Source organism: Artemia sp. Qi Xiang Cuo, chromosome 1 (assembly GCF_049724085.1).
Source record: "Artemia sp. Qi Xiang Cuo chromosome 1, ASM4972408v1, whole genome shotgun sequence".
Taxonomy (NCBI): Eukaryota; Metazoa; Arthropoda; class Branchiopoda; order Anostraca; family Artemiidae; genus Artemia; species Artemia sp. Qi Xiang Cuo.
Window position 1 is genome coordinate 16,733,749 of NC_142794.1, and position 23,645 is coordinate 16,757,393.

At 35.1% G+C, this 23,645-nt stretch overlaps 1 protein-coding gene across 1 annotated transcript in view; it reads left to right on the forward strand.

Moving 5' to 3' along the window:
* LOC148956058 (basic helix-loop-helix ARNT-like protein 1) overlaps nucleotides 1-23,645 on the forward strand; it is a 221,772-nt gene that overhangs the window by 39,574 nt on the left and 158,553 nt on the right. The window contains exon 2 of the mRNA XM_089089085.1: nucleotides 7,977-8,056. Within this exon, the coding sequence (XP_088945211.1) occupies nucleotides 8,025-8,056 (32 nt within the window). The 5' untranslated portion in view covers nucleotides 7,977-8,024. The remainder of the gene's footprint in view (nucleotides 1-7,976; nucleotides 8,057-23,645) is intronic.

The following is a 23,645-nucleotide window of genomic DNA, read 5'->3' on the forward strand; positions in this document are numbered from 1 at the left end:
CCGGATAAGCGATTTATCCGTCATATGATAATTATAAAAAATTTACTCGCTCTGATACTTAGGTTTTGTCAATTTTATCCGACATATCAGACGAAAGATGTTGATAAAGAATTTATTCACTCTGATACTTATAATTTCTCAATTTTATCCGACGTATCCGACAAAGGATGATGATAAAGAATTTATTCATTCTAATACATAGATTTTGTCAATGTTATCCAGCATATCCGACAAATGATAGAAAAAATTTACTCACTCTGATAGTTAGATTTTATCAATGTTATCCCATGTATCGGACAATAGATGTTGATAAAGAATTTCATCACTCTGACACTTAGGTTTTGATAATGTTAACGTATATATCCAGCAAAGGATGTTGATACAGAATTTATTCACTCTGATGCTTAGATTTTCTCAATTTTACCAAGCATATCTGATAAAAGACGCCGATAAAGAATTTATTCACTCTGATACTTAAGTTTTGTGAATTTTGTCAGATGTAATAGATAGAAGTAATTTATAATGAATTTTATCGCTCTGATACTTAGATTTTGACAATGTCATCTGAAGCTTCTGACAAAAGATGGTGATATAGAATTTATTCAATCTCATGTTTGGATTTTGTAAATTTTATCTGTTGTATCCAACAAAGATGCTAACATAATAAATGTATCCACTTTTACATATATATCTTTTCAATGTTACCCCATATATCTGACAATAGATATTGATACAAAATTTAATCACTCTGACACTTAGGTTTTGATAATGTTAACTGACATTTCCGGCAAAGGATGTTGATAAAGAATCTGTTTTTTTTATGATAATTCAAGAATAATATATATTTACATACCATCAAGATTCTTTTAGAGTTCTCCATTGAAAATGAATAAATTTAATTATAAACGGGTTACTTCAAGTTGTTTTTTTCAACTGATCCAGAAAGAGTAATTGCGTCTTTATTTATTCTGAAAAAACATGATTATATGCCCTCCAGGGGAAAACCAGTATTTTTACAAAGAGACCATCTTTGAATATGTGATATGACGAAGTCGAGCTTTGGCTATTGAACCTAGAAAAACGTGTCTGACAAGGCCTATAGCTGTGAAATAAATATATACTCATGGTAGGACATGAACCCGTGAAACTGCACATATATTCTTATGTAATTTCTTATACATCTCAGATTGGCCCAGAAAATGGGTGTTGGCACAGAAACCTGTCTGGTTGCATTACACAATATCGTCCCTGGCTTCAAATATAACGTGTTTGCTCGCATTATAGGTCCATAATATAGAGGGATTGGTCGATTTATACCATATAGTTTTGTATAGAAATATAGCTTACTACTTGCAAAATGTAACCTAACCAAAATACTAACTAAATATTTACTAAAATATAGCTACAATGAAGTTTTCCATTGAGCCCGTTTTCCGTTTTCCGTTTTCAAATCGTTTCCGTTTTCAAACAGCAATAAACCAGTTATTGTCTGATGCAGATTCTCGACTGTGTACTGGATAACAGATAAGTACCGATTTAAGTTTGACCCCTCCACCTATCGTCGAAATTTTAAAGATTAAATAAGACGACAGGATTTTTGGTGATGTAATAGTAAAATCCCCCTCCCCCCCCCGCGTCAGATGAATATCCCCTGCTTGGGCCGGGTTTGGCTCCTCCATATGCTGTAAAGTCTTGTGAAATATTTAGCATACCCAGAAAAGATCCTAAGAGAAGCACAAAAAAAAGTATCGGTAGTTTCAACTCCCTTGTGAAAATTTTCACCAGCTGAAAGAGTCATTCTGCCTGGTATGCAAAAAGTAAACAGCAGTTTAGATACGTGTTTAGACGGGCATTACGCTATGTCAGCTTTTGTTTCGCAATTAAATAAAAAAAAACAAGTTTTTTAACTGAAAGTAAGGAGTGACATTAAAACTTAAAACGAACAGAAATTATTCCGTATATGAAAGGGGCTATCCCCTCCTCAACGCCCCGATATTTACGCTAAAGTTTTTTTATTGTTTTAAAAAGTAGAGTTGTGAGCAAGGTCGTACCCAGGGGGGGTAGGGAGGTTTGACCCCCCCCCTGAAATGTTTGTCTGACTCGTTAAAACGTAACAAAAAAGGATATAAACAAAATTTTTATGCGTTTTTGAGTTTTTTTGTGTAACCCCCCCCCCCCTAAAAAAATCTTTAAGTATCCCCCCTCCCCCCGAGAAAAATCCTGGGTACGGCCTTGGTTGTGAGAAAGAGTCAAGCTTTAGCGTAAAGAGCGATGCGTTGAGGAGGGGACAGCCCCTTTCATATACGGAATAATTCCTGCTGGTTTTAAGTTTTAATGTCGCTCTTTGCTTTCAGTTAAAAAAAACTAATGTTTTTTATTTTATTTCTGAAAGTTTTTGAATTATTGCAGGTTTTGAATTTGGCTCACCGCACATGAATAATGAAAACAAAATTAGCATATTAATTTTACTTTTATTAACTAATAATAACATTATAATAACCGAAGTTTGATTTTTGTTCCATTTATTTAAGGATGACTCCTGAATTTTTCGGTTTTCTCAAGCTCTTTTTTATTGTTTAAAAAAACAAAGTTGTGAGACCGAGTAAAACTTTTGCGTAAAGAGCGAGGCGTTGAGGAGGGGACAGCCCCTTTCATATACGGAATAATTTCTTTTCGTTTAAAGTTTTAATGTCGCTCTTTACTTTCAGTTTAAAAAACTTGTTTTTTTTATTTAATTTCTGATCGTTTTTTAGTTAATGCAGCTTTTATTTTGGCTCACCGTCATTGAATAAGTAAACAATATTTGCATAAAAATTTTACTTTTCTTTTGCTAAATGACTGTCTCTAAATTTGGTTCTGACGTAATTTACAAATTAACTTAGGTAACGAACTTCTATAGGCTATTCGTAGATTTTTCTTCTGGCAAAAAATACAAAGTTGCAGATTTTTGCAGATATGAGCTTGAAACCTATGTAATAGGGTTTTTTGATACGCTGAATCTGACGGTGTTATTTTCATTAAAATTCTTTCACTTGTAGGGGCTGTTTCCCCCCTCTTTAAAAAATCAGGTAAATTTTCTCAGGATCGTAGCCTTTGATGAGTAATACTAAACTTAATAAAATTTATATATTTAGAATCAGCATTATAAGCCCATTCTTTTGATATATTTGTTGACATCAAAATTCCGTTTTTAAAAGTTTCGATTACTATTGAGCCGTATCGCTTGTTTTTTTTATTGTTTTTTTTTTATTACGTATATATTATTACCTATATGAGGGGGTTCTCCCCGTAGTCAATACCACGCTCTTTACGTTAAAAGTTTAAAAAATTTAATCCACAAACCCCTGACTCACAAAGGCCGTTTAATTAGAATAGATAGCTCTTTTGAAAGCACTTAAAAAAAACTGTAGCGTAAAGAGCGAGGTATTGACTTGGGGGAGAACCCCCTCATATACGTAATAATTTCTGTTCGTTTTAAGTTCTAATGTTGCTTCTTACTTTCAGTTGAAAAAACTTGGGTTTTTTAAATTTAATTTCTGATCGTTTTTTAAATAATGCTTGTAAATCCGGCGACCCCTTTATAGAAATTTCCCTTACCCCAAAGAAACATCCTCCACGAAAAGATTCTCCCGAGTAACCCCCTCCTCCAGCCCCCCCCCCACCAGAAAATAATCCTTCCTGAAAATGTCTGTATACTTCCCGATAACCAATACAATATGTAAGGAATGGGCAAAGTTCATAACTTGCAGCCCTTTCCCTGGGAACTGTGGGGGATTAAGTCATCCTAAAAGACATATTTATTAGATTTTTTTTAACTATGCTGAACAAAATGGCTATATCAAAATTTTAATTGGGTGACTTTGAAAAAAATGAGCGTGGGAGGGGGCCTAGTTGCCATCCATTTTTTTTGGTCACTTAAAAAGGGCACTAGAACTTTTAATTTCCGTTCGAATGAGCCCTCCTACGATATTCTAGGACCATTTGGTCGATACGATTACCCCAGGAGAAAAAATAATAAACACGCATCCGTGATCTTCTGGCAAAAAAGGGAAAATTCCACATTTTTGTAGACAGGAGCTTGAAACCTCTACAGTAGGGTTCTCTGATACGCTGAATATGATAGTGTGATTTTCATTAAGGTTCTATAGCTTTTAGGGGGTCTTTCCCCCTTTTTTCGAAAATCAGCCAAATTTTCTGAGGCGCGTAACTTTTCATGGGTAAGATTAAACTTGATATAACTTATATATTTAAACTCAGAATTAAAATCTGATTCTTTTGATGTATCTATTGGTATCAAAATTCCGTTTTTTAGAGTTTCGGTTGCCATTGAGCTTGTCGCTCCTTACTTACAGTTCTTTACCACAAACTGTTTGAAACTAAATGCTAAGATTGGCCGGAAAATAACACAAACAAGCTATTGCTTATAATGGCCATTATTGAACAAAATTCAAACTTTAGCGTAAAGAGCGAGGTATTGACGAGGGGGCGAAGTTCCTCATATACGTAATATGAGGGGGTTCACCCCCTCGCCATTACCTCGATCTTTACGCTGAAATTCAAATTTTGTTCGAATTCTTTAAGAATGAGCTCTGAATCACAAAGGCTCTTTTGAAATTACTAAAAATAATTTTGCGTAAAGTGCGATGTATTGAGGAGGGAAAGAACCCCCTCATATACGTAATAATTTCTGTTCGTTTTAAGTTTGAATGTTACTTCTTACTTTCAGTTGAAAAAACTTGTTTTTTTCTTAAGTTCGGATTGTTTTTTAAATAATGCTTGGAAATCCAGCGCCCTTCATGGAAATTTTCTTTCCCCATGAAAAGTTCCTCGATGGAAATATCCCCCCATATAATCCAATCGCCCCACCACCAGACCCCTCCCCCCTGAAAACGTCTGTATACTTACCAATAACCAATACTAGGCTATATGTAAACAACGGGCAAAGTTCATAGCTTGCAGCCCTTGTCCCTTAGATTGTGGGGGATTAAGTCGTTATCAAAGACATAGTTACTAGATATTTCGACTATGCTGAACAAAATGGATATCTCAAAATTTTGATCCGGTGAATTTGGGAAAAAATTAGCGTGGGAGGGAACCTAGTTGCCCTCCATTTTTTTTGGTCACTTAAAAAGGGCGCTAGAGCTTTTAATTTCCGTTTGTATGAACCCTCTCGCAAAATTCTAGGACCACTGGGTCGGTACGATCATCCCTGGGAAAAAAACAACAACAAATAAACACGCATCTGTGATCTTTCTTCTGGCAAAATATACAAAATTTAACATTTGTGCAGATAGGAGCTTGAAACCTCTACAGTAGGGTTCTCTGATATTCTGGATATGATTTTCATTAAGATTCTATGACTTTTAGGGGGTATTTCTTCCTTTTTTTAAAAATGAGGCGAATTTTCTTAGGATCTTTTATTTTCTTAGGATCTTATAATATTTTCTTAGGATCTTTTATAGTTTTCTTAGGATCTTTTGATGAGCAAGACTAAACTTGATGAAACTTATCAAACAGTTCGTGGTAACGAACTGTAAGTAAGGAGCGACCCGGCTCAATGGTAATCGAAACTCTAGAAAACGGGTTTTTGATACCAGTAGATACATCAAAAGAATTAGATTTCAATGCTTATTTCAAATATATAATTTTCATCCATTTTAGTCATACCTATAAAAAGTTAAGCGCCTGAGAAAATTTTAGTGATTTTAAAAAAAAGGGGAAAAAACCCCCTAAAAATTATAGAACCTTAATGAAAATCACACTATCAGATTCAGCGTATCAGAGAACCCTACTGTAGAAGTTTCAAGCTCTTATCTACAAAAATGTGGAAGATCACGGATGCGTGTTTATTTGTTTTTTTTTTTTTTTTTTTTTTCCCAGGGGTTATAGTATCGACCCAGTGGTCCGATAAAATAGTGGGGGGGCTAATTTGAACGGAAATTAAAATTTCTATTGCCCTTTTAAATTTAAAAAAAAAAATGGAGGGCAACTAGGCCCCCTCCCACGCTCATTTTTTTCCCAAAGTCACCCGATCAAAATTTTGAGATAGCCATTTTGTTCAGCATGTTCAGCATGTTCAGCATGTTCAGCATGGTCGAAAATATGATAAAAATGTCTTTTAGGATGACTTGATCCCCCAAAGTCCCCAGGGGGAGGGCTGAAAGTCATGAACTTTACTCAATGTTAACATATAGTATTGGTTATTGGGAAGTATACAGACTTTTTCTGAGGAGATTTTTTCTGGTAGGTGGGGGAAAGGAGAGGGTCGGGGGCTATATGGAAGAATCTTTCCATGAAGGAAGTTTTCATGGGGGAAGGGAAATTGCCATGAAGGGGGTGCCGGACTTGCCAGCATTATTTATTGGTTATTGGGAAGTATACAACCATTTTCAGGAAGGATTTTTTCTGGAGGGGGGGGGCTAGAGGAGGGGGTTACTCTAGAAAATATTTCCGTGGAGGATGTTTATTTGGGGTAAGTGACATCTCTATGAAGGGGGCGCCGGATTTCCAAGCATTATTTAAGAAACGATCAGAAGTTACGTAAAAAAAACAAGTTTTTTCAACTGAAATGTAAGAAGAAATATTAGAATTTAAAACGAACAGAAATTATAACGTATGTGAGGGGGTTCTCCCCCAATTCAATACCTCACTCTTTACGCTACAGTTTTTTTTAGTGCTTTCAAAAGAGCTATCTATTCTAATTAAACCGCCTTTGTGATTCAGGGGTTTGTGAATCAAAATTTTTTTTAACTTTTAACGTAAAGAGCGTGGTATTGACTAAGGGAGAACCCCTTCATATAAGTAATAACATATACGTAATAAAAAAAAACAATAAAAAAACAAGCGATACGGCTCAATAGTAATCGAAACTTTTAAAAACGAAATTTTGATGTCAATAAATGTATCAAAAGAATGTGTTTATTATGCTGATCCTAAATATATAAAATTTATTAAATTTGGCATTACTCATCAAAGGCTATGAGCCCGAGAAAATTTGTTCGATTTTTTAACGAGGGGGGAAACATCCCCTACAAGTGAAAGAATTTCAATGAAAATACCGTCATCAGATTCAGAGTATTAGCAAACTATAGCACAGTGAATTCAAGCTCATATCTGTAAAAATCTGCAACTTTGTATTTTTTGCCAGAAGAAAAATATACGAATATAGAAGTTAGTTACGTAAGTTAATTTGTAAAGACATCGATTTAGCAAAAGAAAAGTAAAATTTTTATGCAAATAAAAGCTGCATTAACTAAAAAACGATCAGAAATTAAATAAAAAAAACAAGTTTTTTAAACTGAAAGTAAGGAGCGACATTAAAAATTAAAACGAATAGAAATTATTCCGTGTATGAAAGGGGCTGTCCCAACCTCAAAGCCCCACTCCTTACGCAAAAGTTTGAATCTGTATAACAACGTTATTTTTTAAAACAATAAAAAACTTTATAGTGAAGAGCGAGGCGTTGAGGAGGGGCCAGCCCCGTTCATATACGGAATAATTTCTGTTCGTTTTAAGTTTTAATGTCGCTCCTTACTTTCAGTTTAAAAAACTTGTTTTTTTTATTTAATATATCTAAAATCAGCATAAAAATCCAATTCTTTTGATGTATCTCTTGGTGTCAAAATTACGTTCTTTAGAGTTTCGGTTACTATTGAGCCGGGTCGCTCCTTACTTAAAGTTCGTTACCACGAACTGTATGATAACTGATACAATCTCTATAGATTTTTTTACTCGGACATACATACAAAGTTAAGATGCGCTCTAGACTGGTTTCCAGTGAGCACTGATAGCCTGTATAGTTCCTCTGTCTATCTTTTACGCAGAATGTCTCGTACTTTTTACTAAAGGTAAAGAACACAAAATCTAGTTTCAAGTGCGGTGTATGTTCATTCTGAAGGATTTATGATACCTTAGTTTGATTCCGATTGCAGAATTATGTGTTGTTAATTAGTGGCATATAGAAAATATCATTGTAGATGGTGTGGCAATACAAATGATGTGCTAGAGAATTCCTGGGGGGAAGAATGGAAGAGGGGCCAGTACATCAGTTACCAAGGTGAGTTTATTTTGTTGAAGTATATGTTTTTCAATTACAAAATAGAAATATGAGTTTAATTGCAGTTCAATGAGCAGTTAATTGCAGTTTATTATGTAATTCAGTAGGTAATCTGATAGAAAAAGGCATATAAAAGATCATTGTAGTCACCATTTAATGTCCTTTCGGTACTTTCCCATTATGTGGACACCTCTAAAAAGTCAAGTTTGGCTAATGAAATAAAATAAAATAAAATAGGATGAATATATAATAGTTTAGAAACAAATTTGGGCTATATATTTGCACATTAGGGGGTCAATATCTACGAAATCATATTATTGAGTTAGGACTAAAGTGGCTTTTTTTATGCTGATTACGAATATAATAAGCATTTCTATCGGAAATGAATTTCAGCCCCCCCCCCCCTATATCTGCCAATTCAAGGTATATATTTCTAAACGAGGGGGGGTGGAGGCAACTTTTATTTCTGATATAAATGGGAGGTTATCTTAAACTTTACACCCACCACCTTTAATGTATGAATAAATACCCTGAATTTGCATATATAGGGGGGGGGGCTGAAATTCATTTCCGATAGAAATGCTTATTATATTCGTAATCAGCATAAAAAAGCCATCGAATGGTGTATTCACTTTAGTCCTAACTCAATAATATGATTTCGTAGATATTGACCCATTAGGGGGTGGGGGTGTTGGGCAAAGCATACCATATATTAAATACGTAACCTAACCTAGGTACCCCCCCCCCTAAACGCCAAAAAACTACAGTTTAATATTTTCAAACCCCTAAATCCCCCCCCCCTGGATACGGCCTTGCCCTATTCTTTTAAGTTAGCCCTATTCTTTTATTTCAAATTCTCTCAGAGAATTTCAGAGAAACTCCAGCACATGAAAGAAGACTAAATATGAAAATGATCCTGCCATCTTTTATTTTCAATTGTTTTTGTTTACGGCTGACTCAGCGGTAATAATGGTTGAACGAACGAGTATCGGAAACTTCAAGTTCGTCTCTGAAAAAAAAAAAAAAAAAAAAAAAATAAAACGAATAAACAAACAAAGCAAACTCCCAGTGCCATCTAGCGCTACCCAATGTGATCGTTGATTCAGGTTTAAGGACCTAAATAAAAAGACATATAATCCCAGGTTTTTATTGTTTTAAAAAATAGAGTTGTGAGAAAGAGTCAAACTTTAGCGTAAAGAGTGAGGCGCTGAGGAGGGGACACCCCCTTTCATATACAGAATAATTTCTGTTCATTTTAAGTTTTAATGTCACTCCTTACTTTCAATTAAAAAACTTGTTTTTTTTAATTTAATTTCTGAACGTTTTTGAATTAATGCAGGTTTTGATTTTAGCTCACCGTACATGAACAATTAAAACGAAATTTGCATATTAATTTTACCTTTTTTGGTTAAATGGCATTTTCGAAGGTTGTTTAATTTTATTTACGAACGTTTTTATTAGTAATAAATATACGTAACTTACGAATTAACTAGCGTAACGAACTTCTATATTCATAGATATTTAATACGTATATTAGGGGGTTCGCCCCCTAGTCAATACTTTGCTCTTTAAGCTAAAATTCGAATTTTGTTCCAATTCTTTAAAAATTACCCTTAATCACAGAGGCCGTTAATTAGAATAAATACCTCTTATGAAAGTATTAAAAAAAACTTTAGCTTAAAGAGCGAGGTATTGACTAGGGGGCGAACCCAATCATATAAATAAAGATCTCTGTTTGTTTTAAGTTTTGATGTTGCTCCTTACTTTTAGCTGAAAAACTTGTTGTTTTTATTATTTAATTTCTGATCGTTTTTTAAATAATGTTGGGAAATCAGGTGCCTCCTTTATAGCAATGTGCCTCCCCCATGACAACTTGCTCCATGGAAAGATCCTCCCACATAACCTCCAAACCCCCTCCCCACAACCAGAAAAAATCCCCCCTGAAAACGTCTGTATACTTCCCAATAACCAATACTATATGTAAACATAGAGCAAAGTTCATAACTTTCAGCCCTTCCTCTGGGGACTGAGGGGGATTAGTTATCCTCAAAGACATATTTTTTATATTTTTCGACCATCCTGAACAATATGGCTGTCTTAAAATTTTGATCGGGTGACTTTGGGAAAAAATGAGCGTGGGAGGGGGCGTAATTGCCTTCTATTTTTTTGGGTCACTTAAAAAGGGCACTAGAACTTTTAATTTCCGTTTGAATGAGCCCTCCAGTGATATCCTAGGACCACTGGGTCGATACGATCACCCTTGGGAAAAAACAAAAACAAATAAACCAGCATCTTTCTTCTGGCAAAAAATACAAAATTCCACATTTTTGCATAGGAGCTTGAAACCTATAAATTAAGGCTCTCTGATACGCCGAATCTGATGGTGTAATTTTCATTGAAGTTTTATGACTTTTAGGGGTATTTTCCCCTTCTTTCGAAAATAAGGCAGAATTTCTTAGGTGCGTAACATTTGATGGGTAAGACGAAACTCGAGGAAACTTATATGTTTGAAATCAGCATAAAAATCCAATTCTTTTAATTTATCTATTGGTATCAAAATTCTGTTTTTTAGGGTTTCGGTTTCTATTGAGCCGAGTCGCTCCTTACTTACAGTTCGTTACCACGAACTGTTTGAAAACAATGATAAAATAATTTATACCATGTATACTATGTCACCATGTATATCTTGCAATATTTTCTCCAGTCGGTGTAGACTTAAGAAGATGTGTTGGTTCCCGTCCTGTACTGGTATCCAGGACCATTGCTTTTCCTGAAGCCGAAACAAATTCAAATGATCTAAGAATACGAAAATTGCAACTTGGAATGTTACGATGTTAAAAAATAGCTAACGTATCGACATTTTGACTGACGTATTCAGACGCTTCGAACTGGACTTATTACGAGTTTCAGAAATTCATATCCCAAGGGGGGGGGCATGAAATTAGGGGACACAAAATTTATTTACTTAGGCAGGAAGGATGGGGTTCATAGACAGAGTGTAGGGCTCATGAGGAATAAGGAAGCTGCTAAGTCTTGTTTAGGCTGGGAAGGTATTAACAATAGGATACTAATAGTTCATTTTATGACCAAAAAGTGCAGGGCATCAGTTATAGTAGTATATGTCCCTGTAGCGGGGGCGGATAAAGGATTTTCTTTAGGGAGGGGGGCGCATATAGGTCCCTTCAAAAATTTGCAAACAAAGAAATACCAGCAAATGGGACCTCGACAATTATGCGTCGTAGGTAGGTAGTGGAAATGGTCGTAAATTTAATCTAAAATCTGGTGAGGGTTAAAGTTCTAATAAATCTTTTGAAATTAAAATGGTGTAAACTATTGATATAAAAAATAGTTAGTTATAAAACCCACTTTGTCATAAAAAAAATAAAAAGCTGTTAACCATCTATAAAAAAAATATGATATTTAATATTTTTTGCATAATTTTTTGCGTTTGCACTTCAGACCACTATAGCGAGTGAGTTAAGCTTTTTATTGTAAAAAAAAATGGTCTTGAACCATCTTTTGGGGTCATGCACTCTTTGTGACAATTTGTATAGGTCAAACCATTTAGCATTTTGCTTAACTTTGTAGCTATGATAGTAATGAAGAGTAGGAAATGAGGATAAAGATACAACTTGCATATTTATAAAAGATATATTAAACATTAAGTACTAGTTCTTTAGGGGTGTATCAATGAAAACAGAATAAAGAAATATGAATATATAGAAGACATTTAAAACGGGGGGTTTTAAGTATAGGCAATAAATTATTAACTAATCACTATTTCTTTTTAAAAATAGCGTTTTAATAAACAGTGTTAACCTTGACGAAATTTTAAAAATTTACTAATCAAAATTTTACTTTTCATAACAACATAGGGTATCTTTCCACTTTTTGAAGTTCGATGTATTTTGCTTAAATTACAGAATTCAAACTTTTATGAGAAAAAGTCGTATTTGTTTATTTCCACTCCCGCCGTATCTATTAATTACGCGGTCGATGTCTACCTCAATATTTCGGTGAACGTTTATAATGGCTAGTCCTGTCAGTTTAGAGCTCTTCGTTAGTATTTCCTCTTCTATTGATCCTAAAGTATTCAAATAAACACCAAAACGGCAAGAAAATATGACCCCCAATAAAGCTACAGGTAGGTATGAGCTTCAAACTAAGTAAACGAGTCGAAACAATCCTTAAAAATCAAATAATTATATTTTTGTTATTTTTGTGTTTTATAGGTATATATTGGTGATATATTTCTCATGATTTCAAGCTGTGGTAGATTTGTAATTAATTTTCTTTTTAATCTTGAGATTTTCAGATATTCAATTCAAACGTTTAAATCTCGATATGTCTGTTGAGCACAAAAATAAAAATTTGATTCAGACTTAGCATTAAGTAAGAGAATTGTCCGGTAAAAATTTTGATTTATAAACAAGTAATCATGGAACTATCATTGGATGGCATGTATCAAAATAAGTATAAAAATCCTCAGCGGTATATATAGCAGTTTATACAATTTTATGGACAAATATTTGCAACCCCTATACAAAAACATAGGTAGGCTATATTTTGTGACTGGTTGGTATTGAGAAGGTGAGAAATTCTGAAGTTGCATTCTGTTTTCGTGGTTAACTCAAGTGGTGTGAATTTCCACTTGTTGAGGATTCGGAGCCCTATCTATACCAGCTAGATAAAACAAAATAAACACATAATTATTGGCCTTCTTATATAAAAATTTTTTCGAAAATCTATTTTTCTTAAATGATTACTCCGACTTTCGAAGGAATATTTCGACTTCATATACTTAGTTTTAAGTATATACTTATACGAACCTTTATTAAAGTTCTACAGAGTTATATATATATTGCAGAGCTTTTACATGAAAATAGGCAGTAAACTAAGAGCCAATGGCAACAACATTAAACTTCTTGTACCCCATACGATCACCAATCAACGTCACATTGCCACCGGCTCTCGTAGGTATAGCGATATTTCGTTTATCAATGGCGAATTGCAATCAAAATTGGCTTTGGCCTTTGTGAAGAGTGGCAGTGCCTTTTGATCATGGACTGAATCCCCCCATGATTTTAATTTTTTTGGTCTATCAAGCCTTGTGTGCAAAATGAATGGTATTCCACTGTACACTCTATCATTTGACAAAAAATCCTATAGAACTCTGTACGAGTTGACCATGCAATGCCTAGATCATGACTCTCAACTATTTGAAAATTGAATAGCCGATTCAATGTTCTCAAAAAATCATGGGGTAATTGTTTTGGAATTGTCGGGAACTCATAATATGAGCATAGTACAAACAGGGAATGTACGTTTAGAGTGTACATTTGCCGATGCTTTGACTGAGAGTATCACGCTAATATCACTGAGTCAATTTGAAAGTTATTGGGAAATCACACCCGACGGCAGTGTTCTACTAGACCTAGCACCATGAACACAAACCAAATAATCAACGTATTTAGTATGGATCCATACATGTCCCAGTACAAGTCCTATTGCATACCTTCGGACTTCATTGAAAAAATTCCAAGTGTTAATAATACCCTAATCATTGTTAATAGCAGTCCATCGACTTTTAAGACCGGCCATTGGCTATGCATCTTTCAAACAGCGAGGAATATTGAATTTTTTTATCCTCTTGGCCTATCGTATAAATTTTACACTCCATACATCAGCAACTTTATTGAAAGCAGTGGGAAAACCATTATTCAAAATCAACGAAGAGTACAGTTCTAGTGGAAAATATACTTACAAGCGTATTTAATATTGATTTTAGTGCCATACGAATAAAATTTTCTAAAATTGTGTGTGGAATTTTTTATTAATAAAATTTTATATACATGATAAAAAAAACGACTTTTCTACTCTTTAGATTTCATCTTCTAATAGGTATAGGTATTTGTCGACAACAACTAATGCAGGTAGATTATCTGAATTCACAGTGTACTGATCCTGATGTACTGCAATGCCAGGGTCACATTTTCTACAGTAGAGTGTAACTTCACTCTTGTCATATCTCTTAGTATAGTCAATGATACTATTCTCATTCATTCTATAGAATTCATATGTTTCAATTTGCTTATTTGAAGCAATTTCACAAACAGTGTCCTCAAGTGTCGAATCACATTCCGTCACAGCCAAATAAAAATCAGTGGGCGTATAATCATAACACCCATTGTCTGCACAACGATGACGTAGAAACCATATTCTTTTGTTGTTCCAACAGTTGAATCGCTGACCCGGCTTCTCCTCCCAGAACAATCTAAAACCACGACGATACCAATCTCGTAGCAATAAACTAAAATCACGCTTAGTATTCTTTCCAATCATACCGGGATATGTATTCTGCCATTGATTAAATTTATAATAATAACAATTGAAGCGGCGATGCCGTCTAGAAAGAGAGTTACGAACCTCTTCAAGACAGGAATTACAACCTTTAGTTTTTACAGCATATCCTTCATGCAATTTACACGTGTTGAATAATCTGCACTTTTCATAATACTCATCAAGCATTGTGCAATTCTCACATGATGACCAGCTGCCCAGTGTGTACGTACATAACGGGCATGTATGGAACATTTTTTCATGTGTTGACACTCTCACTGCCACAATGAAACTGAGCTACCAACAACAAAAAATTGTCTGAGTTAGAGAAAGGAGTAAATCATCGTTGAGCACCATCTTTCTCATGAAAAAAAGTTCTAAATTTCTAAACTAATGTTTAAAAGCATATCCACAATATCATTTTGCCGTGTCGTGATCAATATATTCATAAATTGTGTAAATGCATTTAGACCACGACGTAGAAGTTTCATACAATAGTCTAATGATGGAGAATCAGTTTTCATTATATCGACAAGCATTCCCTGAGAAAACACCTTTCTTTGGATAGACAGCTTTAGAAAATTTTCATCTAGAATCAAACGTTTTCCCATAGGCAATAGATTATCCATGTTTTGCTCTTTCTCAAATTTATTCATTTTTTAGAGTCCTAACTCTCTCACAACCAACTACAGACTAACCAAATTTTTTTTCTACTCTAAAAAATATACGCTAGTCTACTATAGAAAGAAAAATACCTTTGATTTAGAAACAATTTTATTGAATATAATTACACCAATAATAATATTCACTGATGCATTTTGTTCTCATCAATACATTTCGATAGCACATCTAATGCTGACCGAAGTTTATTTATATGGAGAATATTCACTTTTCCAGCAAAACATAGTTGCTCCTCCTGCTTAAAATTGCTTAATTATATCACGTATCTAGCATACATATTGTCCCATTCAAGGCATAGCCTACAGCCTCCGGCTATCTCCACAGCCACATTGGGTACTCGTATATCGTTGCTGCTGCTGTCGGCTCCATCATTAATCTCCAATAATGTAAATGCACCACTCATTTTTTTCTACTAATATCCTCTCAAATAAACTATTCTCTTTGAATTCAATTCTCTTACTAATATGAATTGTAAAGAAAACCATTCCTTTTATTCAAATCCTATCACCAATTAAGTTATCGTATATGGAGTAACCTCCGCTCTCTGATTGGCTCCTAAAAAACGGATGTTGACTCAAAAACCGGTTCGGATGAGTTATATAATTATGATCATACTCTCAAAACATATTTGACCACATTATACCTTGCCAGCTTTAAAAAACAAATGTCTATGTCAAACTGTGTGAGGGAGTTCTGACTCTCTTTGAAAAGGTGTAGAGGCGTACGCAAATAGCATGAGAAGGAACATAACCTCATAGAATAGCATGGGAGGGAACATAACCTCCTAGAAATGGTACCTACTACTCTACTAACTTCACAAAACTGTTATAATCATCGGCAAGAATCATCACATCATCATAAGTGAACTATTCAAATAATAAAATTGTGGAATAGAACAGTGGCGTCAATTTACGGAAATTGGGGGAGGGGCCAAAATGTATTAATCTACATCAGGAGGGGGGGGTTATTTTCTTTTCTTTTCAACTTCTTCAGTACGAATTCCAAAAGACATATTTTTTTAATGAAAATACAAAAAAGTATTTTTCAAAGACGGGGGGGGGGGCAAAAATTCTTGGGGGTGAAGACCACTCTCCTCCCGTTGACGCTACTGGAATCGAGACGGAGATTCGATCTTTGATCAAGAACGAAACTTTCTAGAAAAGGTTTTAAATCTAGTTTCGAAATTAGCTGAAAATGCATTAGTTGCTACTATATTGACTTTTTGGTGCTACTAGGTTGGCGAGCTAGACTTATAATCCTGTGTTCGTCAAGGCAGGGTTTCGATTCTTGGTATCGGCGACTCTTTGGTAAGGGACGGGGGATTAGTGTGTGAACTTGTAAGCTGCGCCAAAGTTACCCAGCTTCAAATAGGTATCTTGAGAAGTCCGGGGTAGTTAAATAGGAAGGTTGTGAGAACGGAGTGGATGACTGGTCTCAACCCCTTATCGCTCTCATTGGTTGAAGGACCAAGAAACGGATATTAGCACCGAAAGGTAGGGACTCTGAAGTCTAGTACCGTATACTTTGCCTTTTTTTATGTTGAATTTTCCACAAAGGGATATGATCTTACAAAATATAAACTACATATATTTTATACGAACCACGTAATAGCCTACAAACTACAAAGTAATTAGAGAACCCAATTGTAGAGGTTTAAAGCCCTTGCATGCAAATGTTTGGAATTGTAAAACAATAGGAAATTTACCTAGCACAATGAAATTTGTTTAGACCCTAAAAACATTTCGGCTAGTTAGGGAGGGAGGGAGATACCTCAAAGGGTGCATTTTAATGCCAAAAACATCCCAATTCTCACCGAGGTGCCAATAAATACAGAATCTATAGGGCCGTATCCAGAAATTGTGTTTCGAGGGAGGGGGTGGGCGGGTAAAAAAAAAACTTTGAAAAACACATCAAAAATGTGAAATTTATATTCAATCCCTCTTGATTTCCGGGAACTATTCTGGTCTCTTCTGTTTTATGAAAGTAAAGAGTAACATTTAACTCCAAAATGAGCAGAATTTATTCCTTATAGGATTGTGACTGCCCTTTCCTTATCCCCACCTCCGCCTCATGGTCGTAGAAACTTCGGAGGATACTCATTCGATCAAAAATTTATGGTTCTGGTGCTTTTTTATAAGTCGAAAGTGATTGGAGACGAACCAACCGCAGGGGTATTTACGGGAGGGGGGGGGGGGGTAAAAGCCTACCCCGTTAAGGAGAAATATACGGAGTTTGTTGGGGGGAGGAAGATTTTTTTGCCGGTGAATTTTTTACGGGGAGGAATTTCCATGGAGAGAAAAGTTTCCGGGGGATATTCCTAAGAAATTTAACGCGGGGGGGGGGGGGTTCCTAGTTTGGCTTGAAAAACGTTCAGATATTTACTAAAAAGATGTTTTTCTGTAGCTGAAAGTAAGGAGCAACATTAAAACTAAAAAAGGGGTCTGTTCACCTTCCTCAACCCTCACTCTACATTAAAGTATGATTTTTGTCACAATTCTTTAAGAAAGACTGATCAAACATAAGGGCCGTTGAATTTGAGTGAAAAGTGCTTTTAAAGACCTTTATGACTTTACCGTAAAGAGCGAGAGTCGAGGAAGGGGTAGCCCCCCTTAAATTTTGACTAATTTCTGTTCGTTTTTAGTTTTAATTTTGCTCCTTACTTAATTTGAGAAAAACTTTTTTTTTTATTTACTTTCAATTAGTTTTCCATAGTATAGCCAGGGCTAGACTAATTGCGAGGAGGGCTACCCTCAAACCCGACTCTTTGAATCAAAATTTATTTTTTGCACACTAAAATTTCGAGATAAAGACCTTACTTAGCGTAATTGTTTTTCGTCTTTGCTAATTACTTTCAGTTGAATGATCTTGTTCTTTTTTGTTTGATCTCCGTAATTTTGCAGAACGACAATTTTACTATCATTCGATTGCTGAGAAAGGTAGCCCTATTGATCAAATGTTTCGCAGGGAAAATAAACCTTTAGTAGAACTTCGTCAATGAAGCAACTTAAATGCTTTTCCCAAAAGCTTTTTAGCTAGTCTGCCACTGTGAATTATTCCAAAGTCCATTTTAAAAAAACCCAAGGTTTGAAATAAATCCGAAGATATTGAATTACATTGATACAGGAGTAGACTTTTAGAACCAGAGGGCTAGATAATGTAGAGCTTCTTTTTTCTAGTATATTCGGTAAATTCATTATTAATGTAAATGAACTATAGGGATTATACCTACAAGAACTTGCGCCTCAGCATGGCTGAAACAAGGGTTTGTTTCCAGGATTTGATTTGGCTGAGGAGGGGGGAGGAGAATGTCAATTACGAAAGGCCTTTTTGTTGTGGTTATTAACCATTATGTAGCCTAAATGATACATGATTTTGTTAAAGGGGGAATTTAAATTTCAGGGCCTAGTCAAATTTGAAGGAAATTATTTTTTTGAAAACTGGGGATAAAAAGGTACACTTTTGAGTAGATATTTTGAAGAATGGGTCGCTAAAGGACAGCTTTACAGCAGCAAAACAGCGAAACAGATACAAAAAGTTCTGGATATTTGGAACACATATACTGTGACCGTCATCAGCGGATAATATAAAGTGTTACAATTAAAACAAAAGATATTAATATTGAAAAAAGATAATATTGCTTCCGGGCCATTAATGGTTTCCGGTTCATTAATTTCGGAAGCAATTAATTATTTTGTTTCAGTATGAATATCATTTATTTGTTTTTTAAAGGGTTGTAGCATTGTAGGAACTGTAGAAGTGTTGCCCTATGATGAAAGTGCACAGAGATAACAGACCATATCTAAAAAGTACGTTTGAAGTACCTTTAAGGGGTATTTTTTTTCTTTTTAATATAATTTGAACAAAATGAAATCAAATTCCAATTCAGGATCAAGCAAATTTAAAATAGACAGAACTCCTTATTCCAAATTAGCAACAGTAGTTTAAACAGAGAAAGTTTTCGAAAAATCATCAAATCCTGTTCACAAAAATATTGGGTGTTACACCAGAAGGTTTAAGGTTTAAGGTTTAAGGGTGCTACAAGGCTTACACCAGAAGGTTTTCTCGTCTGAAGTACATTTAAGAGGCAAGTTTGTTTTTTTTTAGTTTGAATAACATGGAGTCAAACTCCAAGTCTGAACCTTGCAAATTTAAAATAGGTAGAACTCCTTATTCCAAACAAACAGACAATAGTTTAAGTATTTAAAGTTTTAAAAAAGTGATGAAACCCTTTTTCTCAAACAGGCATTGCGCTAAGCGTGCGTCAGAAGGTTTTCCCGTCTGAAGTACTTGTTAGGGGCGTCTTTTCAAAACTTAATTTTAATACCATGGAGTCTAACTCCATTTTGGAATTTTTTGAAGAGAGGGAGGGGATACGCTTAGCACCCTATTTCATTTTATTTCGAGATTTGTATTCGGCTTCATCCTTTTCATAAGCCTTTCTCAACTCGATTACTTCAATCTCGTAATTGACTCGCTCCTCTTTCTTCAACTAAATAATGAAAATAATTTTGTTAACTTAAAAGTAAGGTGCAACATTAAATTCAAAACAAACAAGTATTATTCCGTATATGAGGGGGGCTGTCCCTTCCTCATATTTCGCTCTTTACGCTGAAGTCTTATAAGTTCTTTAAAAATAATTTTCATTCAAATTCAATAGGCCTTGTGTTTGAACATTCTATCTTAATGAATTGTCACAAAAATCAAAACTTTAGCGTAAAGAGCGAGGGCTGAGGAAGGGAACGCCCCCCCCCCTCCCTCAGATACGGGAAAATTTTCGTTCGTATTAAGTATTAATATAGGTCTTGACTTTCAGTTGAAGAACTTTTATTTAACTTTTCGTTTTTTTAATTTAAAAAACAAACTATTGACGGTATTACAAATCATGCCATGAATTTCCCTTCCTCCCTCCGTGAAAAATTTCTCTTTAAAACTTTCTTCCCCATGCAAATCCCCCGCTTTCGTAGAGACTTCCCCGAAAAATTGCCGTTTATTTGCCAATGATAGATACTATATGAGAATAAGGGGCAAATTGCTTAACTTACAGCCTTTTCTTCAGGGACTGTGGGGGCCGTATCACCCTCAAAGGCTGAGTTATTGGACCTTAAAACTGGGCTGACTCAAATGGCTGTCTCAAAATTTCAGTTAGATATATTAAGGGGCGGATCCAGGATTTTTTTGGGGAGGGGGCGCAAAATAGGTTGATCTGATAAAAACAATTTAGGGGGGGCACAAAATAGGTTGATCCGATAAACTTACGTTAGGAATAAGTTTAATTAGCGCAAACTTGAGTTAATTAAGTAAATTACACTACTTTAGACTACGCTAGGGGGGCGCGTGCCCCCCTCACCCCCTGGATCCGCCACTGGATATATTTGTGGAAAAGAGACGTGTGGGAGGGGGTATAGTCACCCTCCAATGTTTTGTTCACTTCGAAAGGGCACTAGAATGTTCGGTTTCCTTTCTAATCATCCCTTTTTAATCTTCTGGGACCTTTGGTTCGACACAATCACCCATAGGAAAAACAACAAACAAACAAATAAACACGCATTCGGGATCTTTCTTGTGGCAAAAAAATACTAAGTTTCTCATTTTTATAGATGTGGAGCTTTAAATTTCTACATCAGGGTATCAGGGTTCTCTGGTAGGCTATGCTAAATGTAATTGCGTGATTTTCATAAAGATTGCTTAACTATTTTGGGTTGTTAATGAACTTTATATATACGGAATCAGAAATAAATAGGCAATTCTTTTGATATATCCATTGTTATCAAAATTCCGTTTTTTAGAGTTTTGGTTACTACTGAGACGAGTCGCTTCTTACTTACAATTGTTTACCACGAACTGTTTCATGAGAAATTGAAGGCTACATAGCAAAAGAAGAGGTCCAGTGGAAGTTGTTCCTCGGCCTAGTCTTTGTCATTATCGTCTTCCTCAAGTACGTCCGGGGGGGGACAGGAATACCGGATTTTCATCCGATATTCGCGAAGTACTAATCAAGTTTAAAAAAGTACGAATTGGTTGCGGGTGTCGATGCTCTAGGTTCTCCAGGCATCGTGAAACTGGCTGATATGATACTGATAATAATTAGGATGGAAAAAGAGCGAATGAGTCCTTGGTTTCTTGATTTTTTGAATGATTCTTAACAATCCGCAAACCGAGCCGGAAGTAGGGGGGTTGTTTGAAGAAGCTAAAATCAGGACCTTTCGTGGGAATGTATGTTGATTTCTCGAAGAGTTTTTCGCATTACGCAGGCTATAAACCGCTAGTTTAGTATTTTCAAAGTTTTCGTTTCTGCGTTAATGTATTTAAAGTTTTTCTATAAGAACCGAATATTTTTCCGCATGTCTCAGGTTTTCCGCTTTACAAAAGTATCGCAATAGATAGGTTTCACAATTTAGGGCAATTAGAGATTCAGCTGTATATTCTTGATCTAATGAAATTAGACAAAAATTAGTATGTATCCAGATAACATGGTAAGTTGTCAAGAAAATTGGTTAATTTACCACCTAAAGAGATAGTAAAAAAACATATCTAAAGTCAATTAGAGACCTGGCTGTATATTATTGGTCATAGGAAATTAGATTTCTTTTTTTTTTAGAGAGAGTTGTGGACTGGGAAAGAGTTAGAATGAAGGCAGACATTTCAATGAGAAAATTGAAAGTGTTTTGAAGAATCATGAAATCCAGACATGGAAACCAAAGAAAGGTGTAGCACAGTGATTCCCAAAGTGGTCCAGGGGGACCCCCAGGGATGCACGGGAAGCTTGACGGGGGTCTACGTTGGAATGGCCAAAAAATGGGGTTCACAATTGGAAAAAAGGGGGTCCACAAAATCTTATCAGGTTTCGATAGTGAATAACTAAAATTTTGGCTTGACTTTACCTATTAATATAGGCAGATAATATTATAAGAAGCTCAGTGACTGTGTAAGAGCTTTCATGTTTTATATTCACTACAACATTACAAGACTTGCAAAGCACTACCGCTGCTATCCCTGCTTTCCGCAACGCTTGTTTAGACGTGCAAAGGGACGAAATACGACTTGCAGTGAATGGGCTTGCGATTATGCATGAACGTATTCTTCACCAATATAAATACGAATTCTAAGGATAAACGTGTTTCATTTGTTTCCGAATTGTTTAAAAGAAAAGTAAAGTGAATGTAAAGTGTAAGGCGTTGAAAAGTAAAGTAAAGTGTTGTAATGTAAAGTAATGTAAAAAGTAAAGTGTTGAAAAAAAAGTAAAGTGAAAATCTTTGTGTTTGTCAGTGTCGAAAAAAGTAAGTAATCACCTGCCTGTATGCTATAACTTCATACTTTTATCTTATTATTTAACGATGTATTTTACACGTATTAAAATATGGAATGATCTTAGTTATTTTTAAAAAACTCATTTATTCATATCAATAATTTATTTAATTCAAGAAGAGAAGTAAGTTTGTTTTCAGCTATTCTGCTTATTTGGTATTATTAATTAATTTATTAATTTCATGAATTCTTATCTATTCAAATAGCCATGTTCTGCCAAGCCAGACCGCCATACATTTACTTGGGCAATGTTTTTTAATGTATAAGTAAGTAATTAATACAAAATCTGGCTGAATGCGAGAGGAAATGATGGAAACAGAGTATTGTCTACTTAAAATTTGGTTTTCTACCATCAAAGGCAGACCGGCGGTTGCTCATATGCCTTTTATGCAACAAAGTTTTGAGCAATGACTATGAAACCATCGAAGCTCGAAAATCATCTAAGAAGGTGTCATCCTGATAAAATAGATAAAGATTTGGAATATTTTCAAAAATTGAAGGCAAAATATGAAAAGAGACCCACTGTGCACAGTATATTTGCTTCAATCAAACAGTTCGCGGTAACGAACTGTAAGTAAGGAGCGACCCGGCTCAATGGTAACCGAAACTCTAAAAAAAGGAATTTTGATACCTATAGATACATCAAAAGAATCAGATTTTAATTCTGATTTCAAATATATAAGTTTTATCAAGCTTAATCTTACCCATCAAAAGTTACGCGCCTGAGAAAATTTGGCTGATTTTTGAAAAAAGGGGGGAAGACCCCCTAAAAGTTATAGAACCTTAATGAAAATAATACCATCATATTAAGCGTATCAGAGAACCCTACTGTAGAGTTTTCAAGCTCTTATCTAAAAAAATGTGGAATTTTGCATTTTTTGCCAGAAGAAACATTACGGGTGCGTTTTTTTTTTTTTTTTTTTTTTTTTTTTTTTTTTTCAGGGGTGATCGTATTGACCCAGTGGTCATAGAATATCGCGAGAGGGCTCATTGGAACGGAAATTAAAATTTCTAGTGCCATTTTTAAGTGCCCAAAAAAATGGAGGGCAACTGGGCCCCCTCCCACGCTCATTTTTTTCCCAAAGTCACCCGATCAAAATTTTGAGATAGCGACTTTGTTCAGCATAGTCAAAAATCTAATAAATATGTCTTTTAGGATGACTTAATCCCCCACAGTTCCCAGGGGAAGAGCTGCAAGTTATGAACTTTGCCCATTGCTTACATATTGTATTGGTTATTGGGAAGTATACAGACATTTTCAGGA